This window comes from Falco cherrug, chromosome 9 (genome assembly GCF_023634085.1).
Source record: "Falco cherrug isolate bFalChe1 chromosome 9, bFalChe1.pri, whole genome shotgun sequence".
Taxonomy (NCBI): Eukaryota; Metazoa; Chordata; class Aves; order Falconiformes; family Falconidae; genus Falco; species Falco cherrug.
In genome coordinates this window covers 3,380,688-3,399,663 of record NC_073705.1, presented here as the reverse complement: position 1 = coordinate 3,399,663, position 18,976 = coordinate 3,380,688, and the positions used below count along the sequence as shown (strand labels likewise).

The 18,976-nt window shown below is 52.5% G+C and overlaps 1 protein-coding gene across 5 annotated transcripts in view; it reads left to right on the top strand.

Moving 5' to 3' along the window:
- The first annotated feature begins 9,844 nt into the window (after nt 1–9,844).
- The window catches only part of TLL2 (tolloid like 2), a 92,774-nt gene continuing 83,642 nt past the window's right edge, over nt 9,845–18,976 (top strand). For 3 of the 5 annotated variants that reach the window (XM_055720706.1, XM_055720704.1, XM_055720703.1), the window contains exons 1-2: nt 9,845–10,013; nt 11,341–11,391. In XM_055720706.1, the coding sequence (XP_055576681.1) occupies nt 9,872–10,013; nt 11,341–11,391 (193 nt within the window). In that variant the 5' untranslated portion in view covers nt 9,845–9,871. The remainder of the gene's footprint in view (nt 10,014–11,340; nt 11,392–18,976) is intronic. The other 2 variants (XM_055720707.1, XM_055720705.1) reach the window with 1 other exon arrangement.

The following is an 18,976-nucleotide window of genomic DNA, read 5'->3' as shown; positions in this document are numbered from 1 at the left end:
TGCTGAACGCTGGTTTCTGTACACAATATTAATGTGGTTTTCAAATATCAAAGCCCCATGCTTTGAATTCAGAATTTGCTAACAACTGCATTGTACAGTACAGCTCCAAAGTGGATGACCAGCCCCAAAAGATTCTTCTTGGCTGAACTGTTTGTGGAGAAGTCTGTTTTGTGATCCAACTAGTGTACTGAGAAAAGTGGGGGTAAGCGTGGACTGAAATAAATGGGCAAATAAAGGTTAAGTTTCTAAGATGACTGTTAATTATGCACTGTATTTAGCTAGAAATAGCCTGAATGTGTTTGTGACAGATACGAGAGCTGGTTGGCTTGATTTTTTTTTTTTTTTTTTTATTTTTTTTTCCTAGGCATCTGCCACATAGGGATGTTTTCCTCAGTGTGGCTGTTTGAAATAGAGCATCTGCCATGGAGAAGGGAACTTCCAGAATGTAAAACAATGAGCAAAGTGTTTTTATTGATTAGCACTGTATTGTCTCTATATAAAAAGTACTGATAATACAGTGGCCACAGTGAGAAACAACCGTGCTTTGGCAGGGTTGGGTTGGAGGCTGGGGGAGCTGAACTGTTAGGTAACAGCGAGAAGCAGCGCATCTTGCTGTGTATGGCTTATGAAAAGTATCTGAGCTTTCAGCTCTGATTTCCCTGGCCAATTTTAACCAATCTGTCAGAAAATAATTAAGTTTTGCTTCAAGTGAATGGTTGGTGCCTGTAGCTGAACACTCTGCTGTTTAACAGATATTTTTTTTTTTTAAAAGCACAGGCTGATTTTAAGATGAGCTTACAAACTGGGTCAACAGCTCGTTTTCCTTTGTTCCAAAACATGGAGACTTAAAGCAAAGATGGGTTTTGTACCAGTTCTTGCTAGTGCGTGCAACGGTAGGAAGCCCTCTTTTCACCCATGTTCTTCTAAACCTGAAGTGAGAAGCCATTATCTCCACACAATAAATACATTAAGTACTCCACCGAGATACAAGTTTTTTAAAGGGAGTATTTTGATAATGGGTCTGTTTCTCTATTTAGAGCACTGCTATGTGATTAGTCTTTCAGAAATGTCACTAAACCGTTTGTGAATTTCATTTAATCACTTTTTAATGCCACAGAATGGTGGGCTGCCTATTTGCTTTCTCTATCCTCTGGCATTATTAGCTTTTGCATATCCAGGTAGTATTGTATAGCTTTTAAAGTGACATTGAAAAGATACTTACTGCACAGGCATTGCTTTTCTGCAAGCACGTTCCTCTGGAGAAGTACTGTGTTTAAATAATTGACATTTTTATACTTCCACCCTAGCACATGAGTGAGGTGGGGGGTTGCGTTGTTTTCCCCCTGCGGTTTGGTTTCTGAAAGAATGCAAAATGCGGCTGGTTTTCAACAGCTTGTCTTTCTGGTTGCTCCTTGGGGCAAGGCTATTTATTTGCCCCTCAAAAACTGTGGGTATAGCTTGAACCATCTTGCTTATATAGAATTCAGAAGCTCTCTGCTTAGATGATGTAGTCCTTCCTCTTTTATGGAAGAAATAAAGATCTTACAGCCAACACTCCTCTTTCCATGGTTGTTTCTTAGGAATTTCTGGTTCTTGAATTCAAGTGGTTTTGGTACCTCTTCAGCTGGCCGCCTGGTGCTTCTCTTCCCACTTCTGGTACAGAGGCCAGAGAACTGGGAAAATCGTTCCGTAGCAACAGCTGATCTTGATCAAATGCTTTAGGTAAATACAACTGTAAATCTTTTCAGTTGAGGCAGAGTGCATATAGAAAGCACCTCTGGTACTTTGTGTATGAAAAGTGCTGAACACTGAGTCAGAGATAATGGAGACTGCAAATAAACATTACGTTATGCTCTCTTTTTGATGTGTGCATGTTTTGAAGCAACAGTGTTTATTAATTCCTCTCTTGAATTACATTCCAAAGTGTGTAAAGGACACATAATTAAACTGTTTTCTGTATGATAGTTTAGTTGCATTTCTCTAACAAGTTTCAGGCTGAAAAAGAAAACCAAACCCTAATATGTTTTACACTCCTGGTGCTAAAAGTAGGTAAGATTGATGGCACATTCTTATTGCTGTCATTGCTGCAGAGGTAACACAAATGAGAAAGTTACATTTTGCTCTGGCTTCAGCATCACCAGCATCTGGCCAGATTTGCCCAGTAAAGTATACACAGTTTCACTGAAAACAGCAAAACTGCTGAACTGAGTGCATCAGCAATTTCTCCACCAGAATGTGTCCGGAAAGTATAACCTCAGGAAAAACAAGTTTCCTCTCTGGTCTGTGGACAAGTAAACTGAACAGTAGAGCTAGAGTTGAGGGGTCCTCTTATCTTGAATTAGTTCTTAATTGTGCAGCTTGTGGTTCATTTTAAGAGTCGGTTGGAACTGTAGGTTGGAGGAGGATACTGGTTTTGGATCTCTTGGATCTTCTGTAGCCAAATGGTAGTGGCGGCTCTGCAAGGGCTGTTAGCGCTGCTGCTGTCTGGAACAAGTATCTTAGCAGGGTTACCACCAAACCCGTGAAAGGCCCTGCTGTTGTGGGGCTTCTGTTGGAGTAAAGCCATGCTTTAAAATTTTGAAGCGGTGCATTCATGGCTTGCATTCTTCAGGAGCGTTTGTTTGGTTTTTTTTTTAAAGTAATTTGTTTTCCAAAGCCTTGCAAAAGAACATTTGCTTTTTGCTAGATAGCTTCAGTGAGAAAATTATCCTCATTTTCTGAGGAGACATCGGCGTGCAAGTTCTACAAGTAGTTCCTCGCATCTCGCAGCCTTATCCCGGAAGTGTTCTTTCAGTTGGGGGAAGGGGCTGTTACAGTACTTACTTTCATGACTAGTTCTGTGGTTCTGAAATCTTTCTTCAGTTTTGGGGTTATGGCATGTGAGGGGTGAGAAAGAGAATGAAATAGGTGGGAGAACCCGTGAACCTGGAAGGCTTTGTGCAGATCCAATAAATCCAAGCAGTTCGTGGAGAGAATTGCTTTAAAGGGCACACACTCGGGAGGGAAAAGGGTAAGAAAAGGCTGGTTTACCTGGCAGACTGACCAATTTCAAGGGTAGGTGATGCATTTGCTGTTACGGTCTCGTTGCCCCCAGCCCCTTGCCAGTTACAGCCGTTTTGTTGTCACCAGTCTGTTTGCTGTGGTGCAAGGCTTTAAGCCATAAACTGAGGATTCATTTGCCACGAGCAAGGGAGATGACGTTAGTTACTACCAGCGTTTTTGGCTTACTGATGGGTTAATTTTCCTGCCAGCTCCTAGTAATACAATACAGAGCAGTGCTGAATGTCTCTGGAGGTTCTACCGTGCTGAGGCTTCGTTTTTGTAAACCAGACCGCCAGGAACTGCCCCCGCCCTCTGGGCAGATACCGGGACCTTGGGTTTGCAGCATTCCAGACCGTAACTGTTGAAGTTGTGCTTATCCTTCAGCTGGTGTTGCACGAGTACAGCATTCCAGAAAATATATGCCTTTTTGGAGTAGAGAGTTTACATGCAATAAATAAGCCACCTCATTTTACAGAAGTTGTTTTTGTGTTTTCTAACATCGCGAGATGTGCTTATGTCTGTGGTGCAGCACTGAACTCCAGGAAGGGTCTGTGGCTGCTCCTTCTCGCTTCCCAAAGGTTTGTCCCAGGAATTCTGGAGTTCTGTGATGTAGTAAAGTGCTAGAGAAGGTACGGTGGTGTTCTGGGCTACTAGAGGTGAAACCTTCCTTTGAGTTCATTTTACATTATTCGTTGAGTCTGAACTGCTGGTCTTGGTTTAGCTGTATCACTTTATTTGGCTTAGGAAAATGGATTATTTTATTAGCTCAGCGCGAGGCTTGCTTTGCTACAGAGGTGTAGCTACAAGAATGGGATGGAAATTTTCTCCTCATTACCAATCCCTGGCCAGATCTGGCAGATGAATTGGTGAACATCGCCTTCTGTAAAGAGATTTGACAGTTTTACAGAGGCAGACACACATTTACCTGCAAGAATTGGAGACTTAAAATAAAATACCAAAGAAATGCTGGTTTAGGTTGCTTAAGTTCTGCATTTGGACACCAGAATCATTTTTAGTAATTTGAATTACTTAGCTGAAAGTTGATTTTTGCTGAGATTTTTTTCCCCTGTTTATCTCACTACTAGAGAGTGATCCAACGCCCACCTTTGAATCTGGAAGGTACCGCATTTTAAAATTGTATGTATAGCAAAATAGGTAACAAAAAAGGAAATTGCTGTTCCTCTTTTGGGCCACCTAAAGAGTGACATGTAGAGAGGAACCTATTTTAGAACAGCACTTGCCTAACAAGGGGAAATACCTGCATGTTCCATGCCACAGCCAGCTCTGTGCTTTGGATGATGTTACTACAGATAAATGTACATACAGAACTGCTGTGCAGAAACTGTAATTAGCGATGTTCTCAAAGGCAATTGTCCATGGAGCAGCATCTCTGCTTTTGTGAGAGATTCATGAAATGTCTGCCCACCGTTGTGAAACGGCCCAAACTCGGGCAGCACAGGCTGCCGGCCTCTGAAGGGTGCCTGCGGGTGAGCAGGTGAGTGCAGCTTACCTCGTCTTCCTCTTGTAGCAGAGGCTCGGAGAAATGTTTTTACTTTCCCAAATCTGTCCCTCTGAGGAAAGAGGAAAAGACAGATTATTTTTCCCTATGGCAAAAAACACTTTGGAAAGACCAGTGGATTTGCCTTTCAGGATTTTGAACTGATGGATGCTTTTCCAAAGGTGTTCCCGTGCCCTCCTGCCTCACCGAAACCACAATGTTGCTCAGTGCTGGCCAGGTGCAGCTGGCTCCTGCACGACCCCTGGAAATGGGTTTAAGTGCTCTAATGAAACACCAGTTTGACCTGCCTCAATGTGGGAGCCAGTGTTCAGGTCAAAATTAGTACTTAGGTGAGACAGCTCTCGCTCCCTGCCCCCCCACAGCTTGTCTTTGACTGTGGCTCAAAAACACCCCCCAGGCGGCTGGAGCTTCTGTGTGTGGCTCAATGTCCACTGCTGCTTTGGTGAGGAAAGAGATTTTTTCCTCCTAGCTTCCCAAAGCGTCGCTGCTTGTGCCTGGCCAGGCTGTGCTGTTTGATCAGGGCTGTTAATGCACAGGTGGACATGCCTGTGGCTGCAGCGGGCACTCGGCAGTGGGTCTCAGAGCCCTTGGAACACGTTCCAGCACGTATGTGTCAGCACCTGTAAAGATTCCTTCTGGGCAGTGAATCATTTAACCTTGCGAGAGGTATTTCCTGGGTGGCAGTGCAATAAAACTGGTTTAAAAAAAGAAAAAAAAAAATGAGCACCCCTCCCCAACCTACTGCAAGAGAGACTGAAATGGGGGGCGCGGAGTGGGGGGGGTGGGGGGCAAGATGCATTTTATCAGCTGGATTTGTCAATGACTGTGGTCAAGCTGGTGAAGGAGGGGGTGACCCCAGGAGTGATGGGGGAGTTAAGAGCAATAGACCGCTGGTGCAAACAGGGGGGGGAGAATGGGCAAGAGGAGATGGGGAAAGTGAGCAGGCTTCACCGGGGTGGGAGCCTGTAAGGGTCCCCGCAGGGTGCAGGAGCCCTCGCTAGGGTGTCGCGAGGCAGAGGGAGGTGATGGCTCTCAGGGTGCCCCGTGGTGCCGCAGCCACGGTGGTTCCCTACCAAACCCGAAGCACCGCAGTAGGTGTGCACAAGGCGAGGGGTACGGGAAGTGCAGAGGGAGGAGAGCGCTCCGGGTTCAGAGGGATGTGCTCCAGCTCCCCGGGGCTCCACCTGCCCTCGCACTGGTCATGTGCCTGGGGGAAGAATTATTTTACCACATTTGGGGAGCAAAGGGAGACCAGGGGAGGCCATCTCTGTATGTAAACCTGGGGATGGCCAAGGGACGGCAGTGGGATGGGCCCCAAGGTGTGGTGCCTCCGTCGCTTTGTTAGATCTGAGGGACCCAAGCGCTGGCAGCAGGGAGGAAGCAGGTCTTGTGGAAGAACGAACAAACTGGTGTGTGTGTATTGGCCTCGAGACATGTTGTGTGCAGGGATATTCCCTCAGCGCCAAGTAGCTCCCGCACAGCTTTGCTCGTGGATGCTGCTCGGAAAGAGCTGTGTGCATTCTTGCTCAGTGAGGCTTGAAAAGGCGGCGGATGTTGTTTGCATGTGTTGGGCGGGAGGGGATCCTGCCCAGGGAAAGGCTGCCCTTGGCAGCGATGGATACGGATCGTTTTGTTTTCAGATGGTTAACTGTTGGTGCCATCAGCTGCGCTGCTGGCGTGAAACTTATTGCTTTACCAGCTCAGATGAAAAAGAGACTTTCCCAGGGCTGTTATGTCCCTTGTTTGCGCTGATGTGGCACCTGCCAACAGAGGCGACAACGAACGATCCCGTGAAGGGCAGGCAGCAGTCGTCCCAGTGCGCTGCTCTGGCTGCCTGCTGCAAAGCACCACAGTGGGTACTGACAGCCGTTTCTGGAAGGGTCAGGCAGCATGTTCGGGATTTCCAGAGCCTGCCGTGGCGGGGTGGCTTTTTTGTTTGTGTGTGGGCAATAGTAACAGACTCCTCTGAGCTCCCTCACAGGCTCATTCTGATTGTGCAAGTAAAGATCCACATTTGATTTTGCTCCCTTCCTCCTTCAAAGCTGTAGGATGTCTTCTCATATGTCTATCCACATCTGTAACAGAGCTTCTGTATGCAGAAGAGGTTGGGCTCACCAACATAGGTTGCCATCCTGGAAGAGGTTAACAAACAGTGTTTATGGGGTCAGGAGATTTTGTCCTTAGCGGTGACTGCCCGGATCCCACGCTGCGGACGAGGGCAGTGCTCGCGCCGCTGCTCAGTGATGCCAATGGAGGAAGCTGCTGACCCACCCTCGCAGGCGTTCAGGCTTTTCTTTTGCAGCTTCCCACACCCTCTCAGGAGGCAGCACTGCCAGGACCCTCTCCACAGAATGAAGAGCACCTCATGCCGTTCTTTCGCAAGAACTAGGGGTTCTTCTGAAGCACAGGGGGGCAATCAGCCTTTCCTTTTAAAATAATCATTGGGCTCCACTGTTTGTCTGACAAAACCACAGAAAGTAGCAACCTACTGCAGAAAAAGTGAACATTGTTAGGGCTAGCGTGTATATGTGCAGCATAAAACTCAGGGAACTGATCTGGTTACCTTACCAAGTTTATTCTGATGGGTGTTTGTCTACATTCCTCTTCAAAAACCTGCAGTGCTGGAAACTCCCGTCGTTCTTCACGGCGATCTGCTCCAGGGCTTCTCTGTTCTACTGGTAGAAATTGTGCTTGAAACATAACCCTTCCGTGCTCTGGCTGATGCTTGTTCTTCCTTTACAGATGCAGAGAGGTCCACTGTCTTTTCGTCTGTCCTCCACACAGATCTCAGCTCAGGGCTTCCAGAGTGGTACCTAAACCCCCCGGTAATCTTCTGCTACGGTGGTAAAAGCAGGAGCAGCAGCAAGATGCTTCTATGCCCCTGAGGTGTGGAGTGCCAAAGTGGTTTCCAAAATTGCCTTTCTTTCATGGTCTCTGTTCGGGGCGTGCCTCAGCGGATGGGGCAGCTGCGTCTCAGACCTCAGCGAGCCTGGCACTCCTGCAGGGCTCCTGCACAAGGTGCCCATAGTCTCTATGCTTGATCTCAACAGGTGGGTTTGGTGTTATGGCTCCAGCTTGGTGACCACCGGCAGGAGGAGTGAAGGGCAGAGGGTCTAGAATGGGCATCCTCAGGGAAAGCAGGTGGCCAGGCAGCTGGCTTGCTGCCCGGTGTTAGCACTAAGTCCTGGTCACAGCCTTGACTAGCCCATTGAAATGTGTTCTTGTTGTTCCTGGTTTCCTCTTGTTTTGCCAAGACTGACATAGCAAAAGCGTGTTGTGCTCTTCCAGAGAAAATCCGAGGCATTTCCCACGTGTGTTTCCTTTTCCTGCCCTGTGAGTGACAGCGCCCAGCGCAGCCTGGGATGTTCCCTCATGGGTGACCCAGACTCTCCCCCCTGCTGATCCCTGTCCTTAGGGTTTCTTCCTTGATCCTCTGGGACTCTCTTGGAAGCAGAAAGTGGAGAAAACGTGGTGTGTCTTCTGCTCAGCTGTTGCCAGAGTGGCTGGTGTTGAAGGCTAAGTGCAGGTCTGGGGTGTGGGCTGTGCCTCCTCGGTGCTACAGAACATCGATGGAGAATGTGATGCTTGGGGGGGAAAGTGGCAACTTGCGCCGGCCCCCCTTCCCCTCGGGGGGATTCTCCCACGTGCTCCCCCCCGACGGGTCTTTGCCTTTACCCAACGGGCTTTTCACTGGCTATAGAACACTTTAGTGCGTTCGATCAGTGGAGTCTTTGCCGTGGTCCTCATGCCAGGGTTTGATGCAGCCTTTTTGGCCTCTGTGAAGGCTGGGAGAGGATGTTTGTTTCCCAGCTTTATCTTTTCTGGGAAGCCAATATGAAATGGGGTGGCAGGGGGGTGAGGGGAGGCAGGACCAGGTTTCTGCAGCCTGGGCCACCGCCAGGGAGATGCTTGAATCAGGTCGTACCTTTCCGTGCTGGGGCTTCCCCCACTGCTGGAGGCCAGGAGCAACGACTTTATGGGTGCTGCTGCTCGAGGGCCAGAGCGGTGCAGGGGGCACTGCTGCGGGGTCCCACGGTGGAGAGTGGGAGGGGGTGGCCAAAGGGGCAGAGAGGCACAGGGGGGCCATGGGGTCACCCCAAGGACCCCGCATTGGCTAGCACAATTGTCATCACCAGCATAGCCCCATGCTGGCCTTGCCCGATGCCACATCTGCTAAGCGGCCGTACTGCTGCCGCCGGCTGTACCCCACGGTGAGTGGGGGCTGCAGGCTGTACCCCACACTGCAAGCTGTACCCCATACTGTGCTGTACCCCACGGTGAGTGGGGGGCCCCCATGCTGCGGGCTGTACCCCACACTGCCGGCTGCACCCCCCCAGTGAGCGCTGCCCAGGACACACTGCAGCCTGGGGAGGGGGGCCATGGCATGGGCTCCCCCTCGCACCCACCCACCTGCCTGCCACCCCCCAGCCTAGAGCCCCCCCAGCAGCCCTGGGAGGTGGGTGCTGCCCGGGCGCTTTGTCCCGGCCTGGGTCGTTGTGCCCGGTCTTGGGTTTTTTTTTCCCTTTCTCTCCATCCACGGCCTCGCAGCTGCGCTTACGGCAGGGTCTGAGGCTGCAGTGGGAAATGTTGTTTCTGCTGGCAGCGGGCGAGCTGCTTCTCGTTGGCTGCCCCCAAAGTGATGGTTATCATGAGATAAAATAATAATAATGATAATAACTTTAAAATGAAAATAGTAAAAATAATGAAAATAGTAAAAATGATGAAAAAATAAAATGAAAATGATGAAAAAATCAAGAAAATTAAAATGACGAAAAAGAAGATGAAAATGATGGGAAAATAAAATAATGAAAATTATGAAAAAAGAGAATAATAAAAATGACAAAAAAGACTAAAAAAGAAAAAAGATAATATAAGAAAAAGAAAATATAAAAAGAAAAAAGGAAATGATGAAAAAAGAAAAAATTATGAAAAAGAAAATGATGAAAAAAATTATGAAAATAGTAAAAGGGTGAAAATGGGGAAAAAAGACAATGATGAAAACGGTGAAAAAGAGAAAACGATGGAAATGGTGAAAGCACTGAGAAAGCTGCGAATGATGAAGATGACGAAGGAGAGCAGCCCGCGATGCTGCTGCCGCTCCCGTTCCCCCGCCTGGTTCGGCGCCCGAGCGCGGCGGCGGGAGCGGGAGCAGCTCCCCGGGTCGGGGGGCCTGGGCCCTCCGGGGGCGGGACGGGGGCGCGAGCGCAGAGGCGACTGGCCGCGGCGCGGTGAGTGGCAGGCGGCCCCGCCCCCCGGCGCGGCGGGCCCGGCAGTGCCCGCAGCCCGCAGCCCGCCGCTCGCGCCGCCGCTATGTGCCGCGGGGCCGCCGCGCTCCGCCGCCTGCTGCCGCTGCTGCCGCTGCTGCTGCCGCCCGCCGGGCCGCCTGCCGCGGCGGGGGGGGAGCCAGGGACGGCGGGGGAGCCCGTGGAGTACCGCGACCCCTGCAAAGCCGGTAGGGGAGCGGGTGGGATGCAACTCCGGGAGAAGTTTGCGGTGGCGGGCAGGTGGCACCGCCGGGCGCTGCTCGGTGCCCCGCCGGCACCCACCCCGGCCGGGACTCCCCCGGCACCCGTGCCTCCTCCCCAACCCCGCCGGTGCGGGGGTTCCCGGCCGCCCCCCAGCCTGGCCCCCGTGCCCCGTTAGCTGCGGGCCGCGGCACGGCGGGGGCTGAGGAGCGGGGCCGCCCCCGCGCCCCCCGGCCCCGGGCTCCCCCCACCTGTTACCCGGGGAGGCTGAGAGCGGGCGCTGCCGCCGGTGGGGCTTTGGTGTGTCCCGCCCCCCCCGCAGCTTTCTCTGTGCGTCTGTGCAGCCGGTTGGCAGCCGTTTGAACCTGTCCCGGGGTCCGGTCCTCGGGGGGGAAAGCAGGAGGCGGCGGGGGGCACCGGGCCGCCCCGGCCTCTCGCGGGCAGCCCCACACCGGCCGCCCCCCCGCCGCTGCCCGGGTGCAGGCTCCCGCATACCTCCGGAGCCCCGGCGGCGCCCGCTATCCCTTTTCCCCAGTTTTCCGTTCCGCTGTTAGACCGCACTGGGCTGCTCCCGAGCCCGCTGGGACCCTCCTCACACGTTTGGTTTCTCCGAGAGCTTCTGTCATCCCTAATATCTTCATTCGAAGGGGATGCGACCCCCGGGTTCCCTTTGGAAGCGGGGGATGGGGCACTCCCGGTGTGCCTCTTGCTCCTCTGGGATCCGCGACCGTCTTCCGAATCGCTTCGCCGCCGGGAATTCAGTGGTCGGTGCCTCGTCAGCCTTGTTCCCTTTATGGATAACTTTGCACGAAGTCCTATTTTCTTAATAACGCAGGAATCGAGAAAAGGAAGGAGCCGGTGTGCGGTGGCCTTGGTCTGCCTCGAGCCAGGGCTTTGTCCCCCGGCACTCTCCCCGCTGTCCCCCGCTGTCTGTTGCGATAGCCTCCCGTGTTATCAGCTCCCTCCTGGCTGCTTGTAGGGGACCCGCAGCAGTATCTGCTCACAGAGACGAGCTCAGCCAAGGCGGCGTCTCCCAGAGGCCCCCTGCCCAGCACAGCTACTTGTTTAACTGGCCTCGCACGCGGGCTATGCTGTGTGTGTGGCTTTTATTGCAAAATTCAGCGCGGTCCTCTTCACAGAGTATTTTTTGCAAGAAACATTCCCTTGATCTAACTCATCAGTGATTTGATACGTGGTTTGGTGGCTTTTTAAAAATTCCTTTTAGTCAATATGGGACCCAGCCCACCCAAACATGCTTTACTGTCTTTGTGTCTCCTTCTAAATGGTAATGAATCCGTCTCTCTCTCTTTCCAGTGAAACTAGTTGTTAGAGATACGGCTATGGCTCAGACCTGGAGAGCTGCAGGTACAGTGCTTTGGCCTTCCCATCGGAAAATGTGTTATCCTTGTTTTGTCCCCAGAAAGTACAGCATCGTCTCTGGTGTGCCCTGCTTGCACTGGGGACCGTTGGGTATTCCTGCCAGGGCAAGCACGTGGAGGGTGAGGAATGCTCCTTTATGGACCACGCAGAGAACGTTTACTTTATTTGACTTACCTACATCAGACAGGAACTTGTGGCAGGACAGGGGGAAAAAAAATTATTTCCCCAACGTGGCGTTTACCTGCCTTTGCTGTAAGACCCTTTCTCTCTGCTGTGGTCCCCCATCTTCCAGGCTTTCTGCCTCCCACTTCTGCACGTACACAAGAGCCTGGACTGCCGATGGCAGCCTCCCTTCGTTGTGTGCCTTTACCTCCTCTCCTGGTGGGCAGAAAAACCTTCTCTGCGTTATTCCCATCAATTCAGTTCAGCCAGGATCAGGGGCAGAAATTCTGACTTCTCAGCGTTTGCCTCTAATACTTTTCCAGTGTCGTCTTCCCAGTGGAAAGGGAGGGCTGAGCGAGAGCTCTGGAGGGCAGGCGGTGCTTTGCTGGAGCCTGGTGCCTTGCTGGCATTTCTGGCAGCGCCGCACACGCCTGGCTGTGGTGGGGGCTGCTGGCAGCCCTGCCCGGTGCCACTCTGGCTTTGCCCCAGCCCGCTGGGCGCTCGGCACTGCCCCGTAAACCTGCCGGTGTTGCCCAGCCTGTGCGGGTGTGGGGCAGCACGGTGCCCTCTGCTGCAACCGTTTTCACCGGCGAGCACCGTTTCACTGGCGAGCACTGTTACTGGTTTTCTGAAGTTTGTCTTCTGCAGAAGAAAGAGGCACTGGCTCTTTAGGTCTGTCCTGGCTGGCTGTGCCTCCTGCCTCTCTGGTCCAGTTTCTCTCCATGTGGGCTCTACCAACCTCAGGCGCAGGGCATTTTGAGGACAAGGCACTCCTTACTCGCCACCCACCTATCCCGGGGCCCTGAATGGCTCTGGTTTTTAAAGTCAGCCCCAAAACAAAGCCAGCAGGACTTGTGCCATGTGGACCCATGTTAGACCCTGCCTCCCTGTGTCCCCTTGCCTTGCCTTTGCAGTCTCCCTCCTCTTCTAGGACTAGACCATCCACAGAGCTAGGCACATGTTCGCTGCTGCAAACGCCATCCCAAAGGGTCAGCTCAGCCAAGATTAATGAGTGAAGACGTCCGTTTCTGTACATGAGAGGAGGTGAAGACACCTCTAGTGGAGCCACCCCTCCAAGACTGGCGATGTCAGGGCTGTTGGCGAACACCTGTGCAGGAAACCCCTTGTGCTCTGTCCCCGATGTCCTGTAGCAGCGACAGCTCATCTTGACTTCTCTGGGCCTGGGTTTTGGGACAGCGTCAGTCTGTCTAGAGGCGTGACCGGTGAGAGGGCGATGGTGGCAGGCCTGCTGTGAAAAGCTCAGCTGCCCAGCGTGTTTTGTGTGGGAAAGTTTTTGCTGGTTTGTGGAAGCAGAGCTGGCACTGTGAGACTTGTGGTGGTGCCCCCACTGCTGCTGTGAGTGTGGGCTCCGGTGCAGTCTGGTGCCTGCGGGCTGTATGCAGGCTCTTAGCCCGTTGCAAAGACAAACTGCTGCTCCACTTTTACATACTTTCCAAAGCTGTTAGAACTGTAGTGCTTTACTTCTTTTTTGCTGCAGGCTAATGGCGGTGACCCAGGGGCCATGATGGATTTAGGCCTGGCAGGTTGTGCAGTGAGAGCTTGCCAGTTCTTCACCCCTGCCGCGCGTGCCCTGAGGTCAAGTGCAGGCTGCTGATGGCTGGGAGAGAAAAGCCTGGCACACGCTCCTCTCTGCTGCGTCAGCTGAGGGGTAAGGATCTCTAGCGGTGGCGCAGGACAGACGGCATGGGGCAGCAATCTCCTCAGTCGCTGCAGCTGCTGGGCTACTGGTGTAAAAGGTGCCCAGTTAGCAGGGTTTGCATCTGATGGGCTGTAACTCCACTGCTGCTCAGCCCCTGCAATCTAGCTGTTCAGCAGTTCCTTTTCCTAACCTGTGTCTGCTTCCCTGCCCTTTTGATAGGGTGGAAAGAGGGGAAGATGCCCAAGTGGCTGGCAAAGGGGCAGCTGAGGCAGGGCAGCCAGGTTGATTTGCCGGGGCAGGTGACAGTGCTGATGCTGCCAGGTGGCTTTTGCTGAGCATTGCAGCTTATTGGGGCTTTTCAAAGGGAACAGTACAAAGGTTTCTGCTCGGATCTGCTCCGTTACATGTCCGTAAGCCCGGCATGTGCGTTGGATAGATCTGCTGCTTGGAGGGTCCAGCTAAGGATGCCCAGGCCAGGGTGCCGATCTGAGGGTGGCTGCCTGACAGGCAGGCAGCAGCAAGAGCTGTGGGTGCTGGTGAACAGAACAAGTGCATCCTTCTGGGGCTCCTCAGGCAAACTGGAACCAAAGGAATTAAACAGGCTGTAATTTGTTCGGGTAGTTATTTTGGTGCAAGCTTATATGAACTTTAATTTGAGGTGAAGAGCAGAATCTCTGAGGTTCAAAGTGACCTCTGGAGATGGTATAGGCCAACTTAAGTCAGCAGCGGGAAGTGGGAGACATAAATGGGAAGGAGAGCTGGGTGACTCATCCCGTGGATGTTTACAGCTCCATGACCCCCTTCCCTCCAGCAGCAAGCCTGTGACGAGGCTCTTTTCCACTTGCCAAATCAGCAGGTGTGGAGAAAAAAAGCTGCGATTTGCTCTCAGCATCTTGGTTCCTGGGAACTTTGGCTCCTGGCATGGTACCTTCTGTCCTTGGTGAGCTGCAGGTGCAGCACTGCTTCCCAGGGCCTGGCATGTCCCTTGGTAGCTCATCTTCCAGGGTGGGGGCTGCTGGGGGTGTCCTGTGTTGGAGCCCCCTGTTTCTGCCTGCTTTTGGTGAGGCCATTTATTCTGCTCTGACACCTTGTGTCTGCACACCGAGGAGCCTGGCCATGGGCCAGCCTGCACGCCTCGACCCCCGTGCCAAACGGGTGATGTGGTGCTTCTCTTCCGCACAGGCGTTGGTGTCAGGAGAGGGCAGATCTGCCTGCGGGGCTGTCTGCTCCTGAGGCCGGGCTCTGGCTGCCTCAGCATGTCCCAGGTACCCTCCAAGAGGGTTTGTGTGGCTGGGGAGAGCCAGAGTGATCAGGGATCACAGGTGGATACAAATAAGCCGTGCAAGCCAGTTCAGCTCCTTTCCGCGAGACTTTGATCAGAGAGATGGCTTTTGCTGGGGGTGGGTGCTCTAGAGCAGGTAGAGCCCAGCGTGGGGAGGCTGCGGAGTGGGAGCAGGGGGGATGTGCTGGGGGATAGCACCTGGAAAGGGAGTCAGTCTCTATGGATTTTGTGGAGTGTGTAGAAGGGGAAGAACGGGGGCAAGAGGTGTGAGGGGGTACCATTAGGGAGCTGAGCAGCAGTCCCACCTCTCCCATTTCTTTATCCCTAGAAAAGTTGTTAGAGAAGCAGTTTGGCAGCGATGATGCAGCTTTTCCTGCCAAACCACAGCTCCTTCAAGTGTGGATGCTGCTTGCCCAGCTGTAGGGTACCACTGTGCATCCATGTTCCTTCTTCACCTGCTGATTTGATCCACCGGCTTCTAAATGCCCCATGCCAGGGGTCTTGTGCCCTGGGTGCTGTCCTGAGCAGCTCTCACAGAGGGACGTAAATAGCACTTGGCTGTCGTCCTGTCCCTCCGAGCTCCCCCCGGTACAGGCACAGCGCCTTCCATCTGGGAGGAGCAACCCAGTTTGGGTGGCGGTGCAAACATCTGAAGTGGCGTGCAGACATTTCTGCGGGCAGCTGAGGAATTAGCTGTTAGGATCTGACAGCCTTGAGGGGGGGATCAAATGAGAAAAGGGAAGAGAGTATCTGCAAAGTCCAGGTGGCTCGGCTATTGCTTCGGTTTTGAGGGGGGTGCTGGTGGGATTTTCTGTGCTGGAAGCACAGGTCGGTCACCTTAGCAGGGCAACTTGAAAGCTCTTTGTGGGCTGTGGTGTGGGTCCAGCCCCCTCAGCTCTCGGTGAGGGTGCTCCTGCAGGCTCACAGGTTCCTGCTTGGTTTAGCAATGGTGGGAGCACCGGCAGGGCACGAGCCAACCTGCCCTTAGCCTGGGAATCCCAGAATCTCATCTTCATCTTATGGATTTTCCATAAAGCTTTGAAGCCTGTGAGCTGGAGTGGAAAGCCCAGGTGAGCTGCAGTGCAGGTGCCTCTGAGGTGATGGAGGTGGGAGCCCAGGGTTTACCCAAGGGCAGTCCACCTGGCGGTGGCAGTGCTGGGAGCCGAGTCCTGCTCTCCTGACATTAGGAGCCATGTAGGCTTCCAGAAAAGAAAGTTTCTTTCATTCTTTCTTTGCCACCAATGCTTACACGTGTGCTTTGAGAGAAGAGTCTGGGGCATAACCCAGTCGGTGGGCTCCTCGCTCCTGCTGCAGACATTTAGGGAGGAAGGCAAAAGCTCTCGCCAGCAATGATCCCCCTGATGTTTTTCCCCCAGTCGGTTGCAGGAAGGGTTAAATGCTCGAGGAGGAAGTTGACTGAGACTTTTTGGGTGGTCTGGGAAAGAATGAGAGAACAGACTATCCAGTCTTTAATTTACCTGCTTTGGCGGGGCGAAGGCAGCTGCAGAACGGAAAACAGGTGGGCGAGGGCTGCTGGAGACACTGCCTTCACACGCGTCCAGAGATGCAGCCATTTGCCATCGGGGTGACTGTGTTTTGCACTGAGGTGGAGCTGCAGCAGAAGCTTCCTCCTCAAAGGAGAGGTTTGAGGTGGCTTTTATTTTAACCCTAGCCAAACACAAGCTAATAATGGCCATGGCTTAAAGAAAAAATAACTGCCAACCATTTTCTTGCAGCTGAGATTCCCCAGTAGAAAAGCTGTTGGCCTGGGGAATTCGAGAGCAAAACTTTACAGTCGCTGGGGAAAAGAAGCACTTGAGATCCGGGTTGGCAGTCTTTGCAGCATTTAGCTGTCTACGCGGGATCTGACAAAAACATGCTTGGTCTTTGACGGTTCTTAGGGTGTGCTGGCTCTGCATGAGATACAACACTGAGTGCTACACCTCCACCTTGGCATTTAGCAATAGGCAGGACAAGGGATGGGCAAATTTAGGACAGCAGGCTTTTTTTCACCCCCCTAAATAAGGCTGGTAGGGTGGGGAAGAGGTGCTTGGAGGTGTAATGGATATCTCTCTGCGAAGACCTTGTAGAGTTTTTATGAGCTGTGCTCACCGGTGTCTGCCCTTGCCCGCAGCCTGCACAGGTGCCATCAGTGAAGCCTGTTGCTTCCCCAGGTGTGCTGGGGCACCATCAGTAACTCATACAGCCCCAGACCAAGGCATTCAGGAGCTGTGCTGCAGGTCTTCTAGGCTTCAGAACTCCACAAAGCTGAGGATTTTGGTTCGAGGCACTTGTGTAATTATATTCTACCTTTGCAGTTGTGCTCAGAGCTTTTATTTTCTTCCTGTCCTGACCTCCTGTGTAGCGTGCCTGTGCCTTGCTGGACGGCTGGCACAGGAGCTGGCTGTGTTCTCCTGGTAAGCCGCCTCTCTCTCATTGCTGAAGCTGTGCCGGTGTGTGTCTGGCAGGGGAGCGGCTGCTGCCCCAGCCTGGGGAAGAGCTGTGTGGCTGCTGATACCGCTGCAGCGTGTTCAGGCTCACGCGTTCGTACTTGGGGAAACTGCAGGCGCTGCGTGCCTGATAAGCTGGGTTTTCTAGTCTCCTTTCTCCAATATATCCATTTCCCTTTTTTTCCCCATTGCCTTTGCTGCAGACCATTGGGCTCTCTGCCTGCTTCCCTCTGTGTTTCTGACCGATCCATTTCAGATGTTCCCCCGTCTCCCTTTCCCTGAAGCTCTCTCCGGTCCCTGAGGATTGCTCAACTCCTTCTCTGCTTTCTGCCCCAGGTGTTCTGCGATGGCGATGCTTTCTCCCCCAGGCTGTGGGGCAGCCTCTTGCCTCTCCCACCCCAGCAGTGGCTCACGCTCTTCTCCCCGTGGTCAGCAGGTTCCTCCACCCACGCTCCTTTAAGAGCAGCTGTGCACCCTGCTGCACCTTTGCCTGCTGCGCACAGCAAGCCCGTTCTGTGCGACAGGCGGTTTGCTGACACGGCTCGGGTGCTGTGCCCCTGTCCCCTTCCCTTGAGAAACCAGGGGGAAACAGTGGGGCTGGCTTCTGTGAGTCAGAGTCCAGAGCTGTCTGTGCCAAGGAGCTGGTGCTGACCTGCCAGGGAGGTCTGTGTGTGCTTTCTGGAGACGGTCAACCTTGGGAGGGAGTATTGCAGGTCCAAACCTGCAGGAAAACTGCTTCCAGCCAGTGCTGAAAAGCACTTTAGCTGCACAGAAAGGATGGATGATTGAGCAGAAACTAGCTGTTTTGTTTCAACTACTAGGTCTTCTGGTTTCCTTTGTTTGGTGGTTGTTGGTCCCTCATCGCTGTCCCCCCTGCTTTGTTGTAGCTGAGCTCCCAGAAATGCTGATCTACAAGGGCGCCTGTACTTTGATGTTCAGATCCACTCTAGCGCTTCCTGAACAGGAAGGTTCCCTGTCAATAGAAACTGCTTGAATGTGCAAGGAAGTCCTTGATTAAAGAACTCTCAATGATTGATTGCTCTTTCTTGGCCAGTTTGTGTCAGCCCAGCTTGGAATAGAGAGAAATCTTTAGCTGCGTGTTGAGAAGGGAGCCCACACAAAGCCCCAGCGCTGGTAAATCACCCTCTGGTTTGACTGATACAGACTGTCAGAGACCCGCAGCTGCTGCTGGCCCATGAATCAGCTCAGCTTTAGACCTGAGCGGAAATTCACATCCTCTCTAGTCATTTTGTATTCGTGCAAATGTCAGCACCCAAGCAAAAAGCATCTGCTTAACCTCCCCATCCACAACCCCCAAAGCTGTCTGCAAAGCAAACCGCGCTGTGGTTTGGAGGTAGAAGTCCAGGGCTGCTGGGTGTTGTGGCTCCTCCTGTTGGGAGTTAGTGCTGGAGTACAGTTGAGTCCCTCTGTCTCCTTATCAGAAGCTGGTTGATGGGGTCCTGCAGGGTGCTGAGAATTACCTTTCTCCACTTCTTGTGCCATAGCTGGGGGTGCCACCCGTCTCCCACTCCTCACCAGTGTGACTTTGAACCTGGTGTTGCCTGCAGATAGTGTTGCCTAACCAGCAGCGTTCTCATTTGCTCAGAACTTTGGCAAAATGAGCTGTTTGGGCTGGTATTTTTGCATGCGGCGTTTCAGGTGAGTCCTGCTGGGGGTTGCTTATTGATTTTGGAGATAGGGGTTTGGAGGAGAGAAGTTTATTGGCAGGCTGTGCCTTGCCCCCCTCCAGCCATGAAGGAAGGTCCTACCTGATGGAAGGACCCAGCCCTGCCCCAGGGGCAGGTGCCTGTTGTGGAAGTGGAGGAATATCCACACTGAGATGTGTGATGGCAGGATGCTGCGTGATGAAGGTATTGGTTCAGTAAGGCATTTGCTTTAAAATTCTCCAGATGTAAAAACAGTTAAATACACCGGACTTGCAAAGTCAACCACCCCTTTTGCAGAGATGCCAGCGTTTGGTCTGCTTGCAGAGGGTGGGTGGTGGGTAGCAAACGA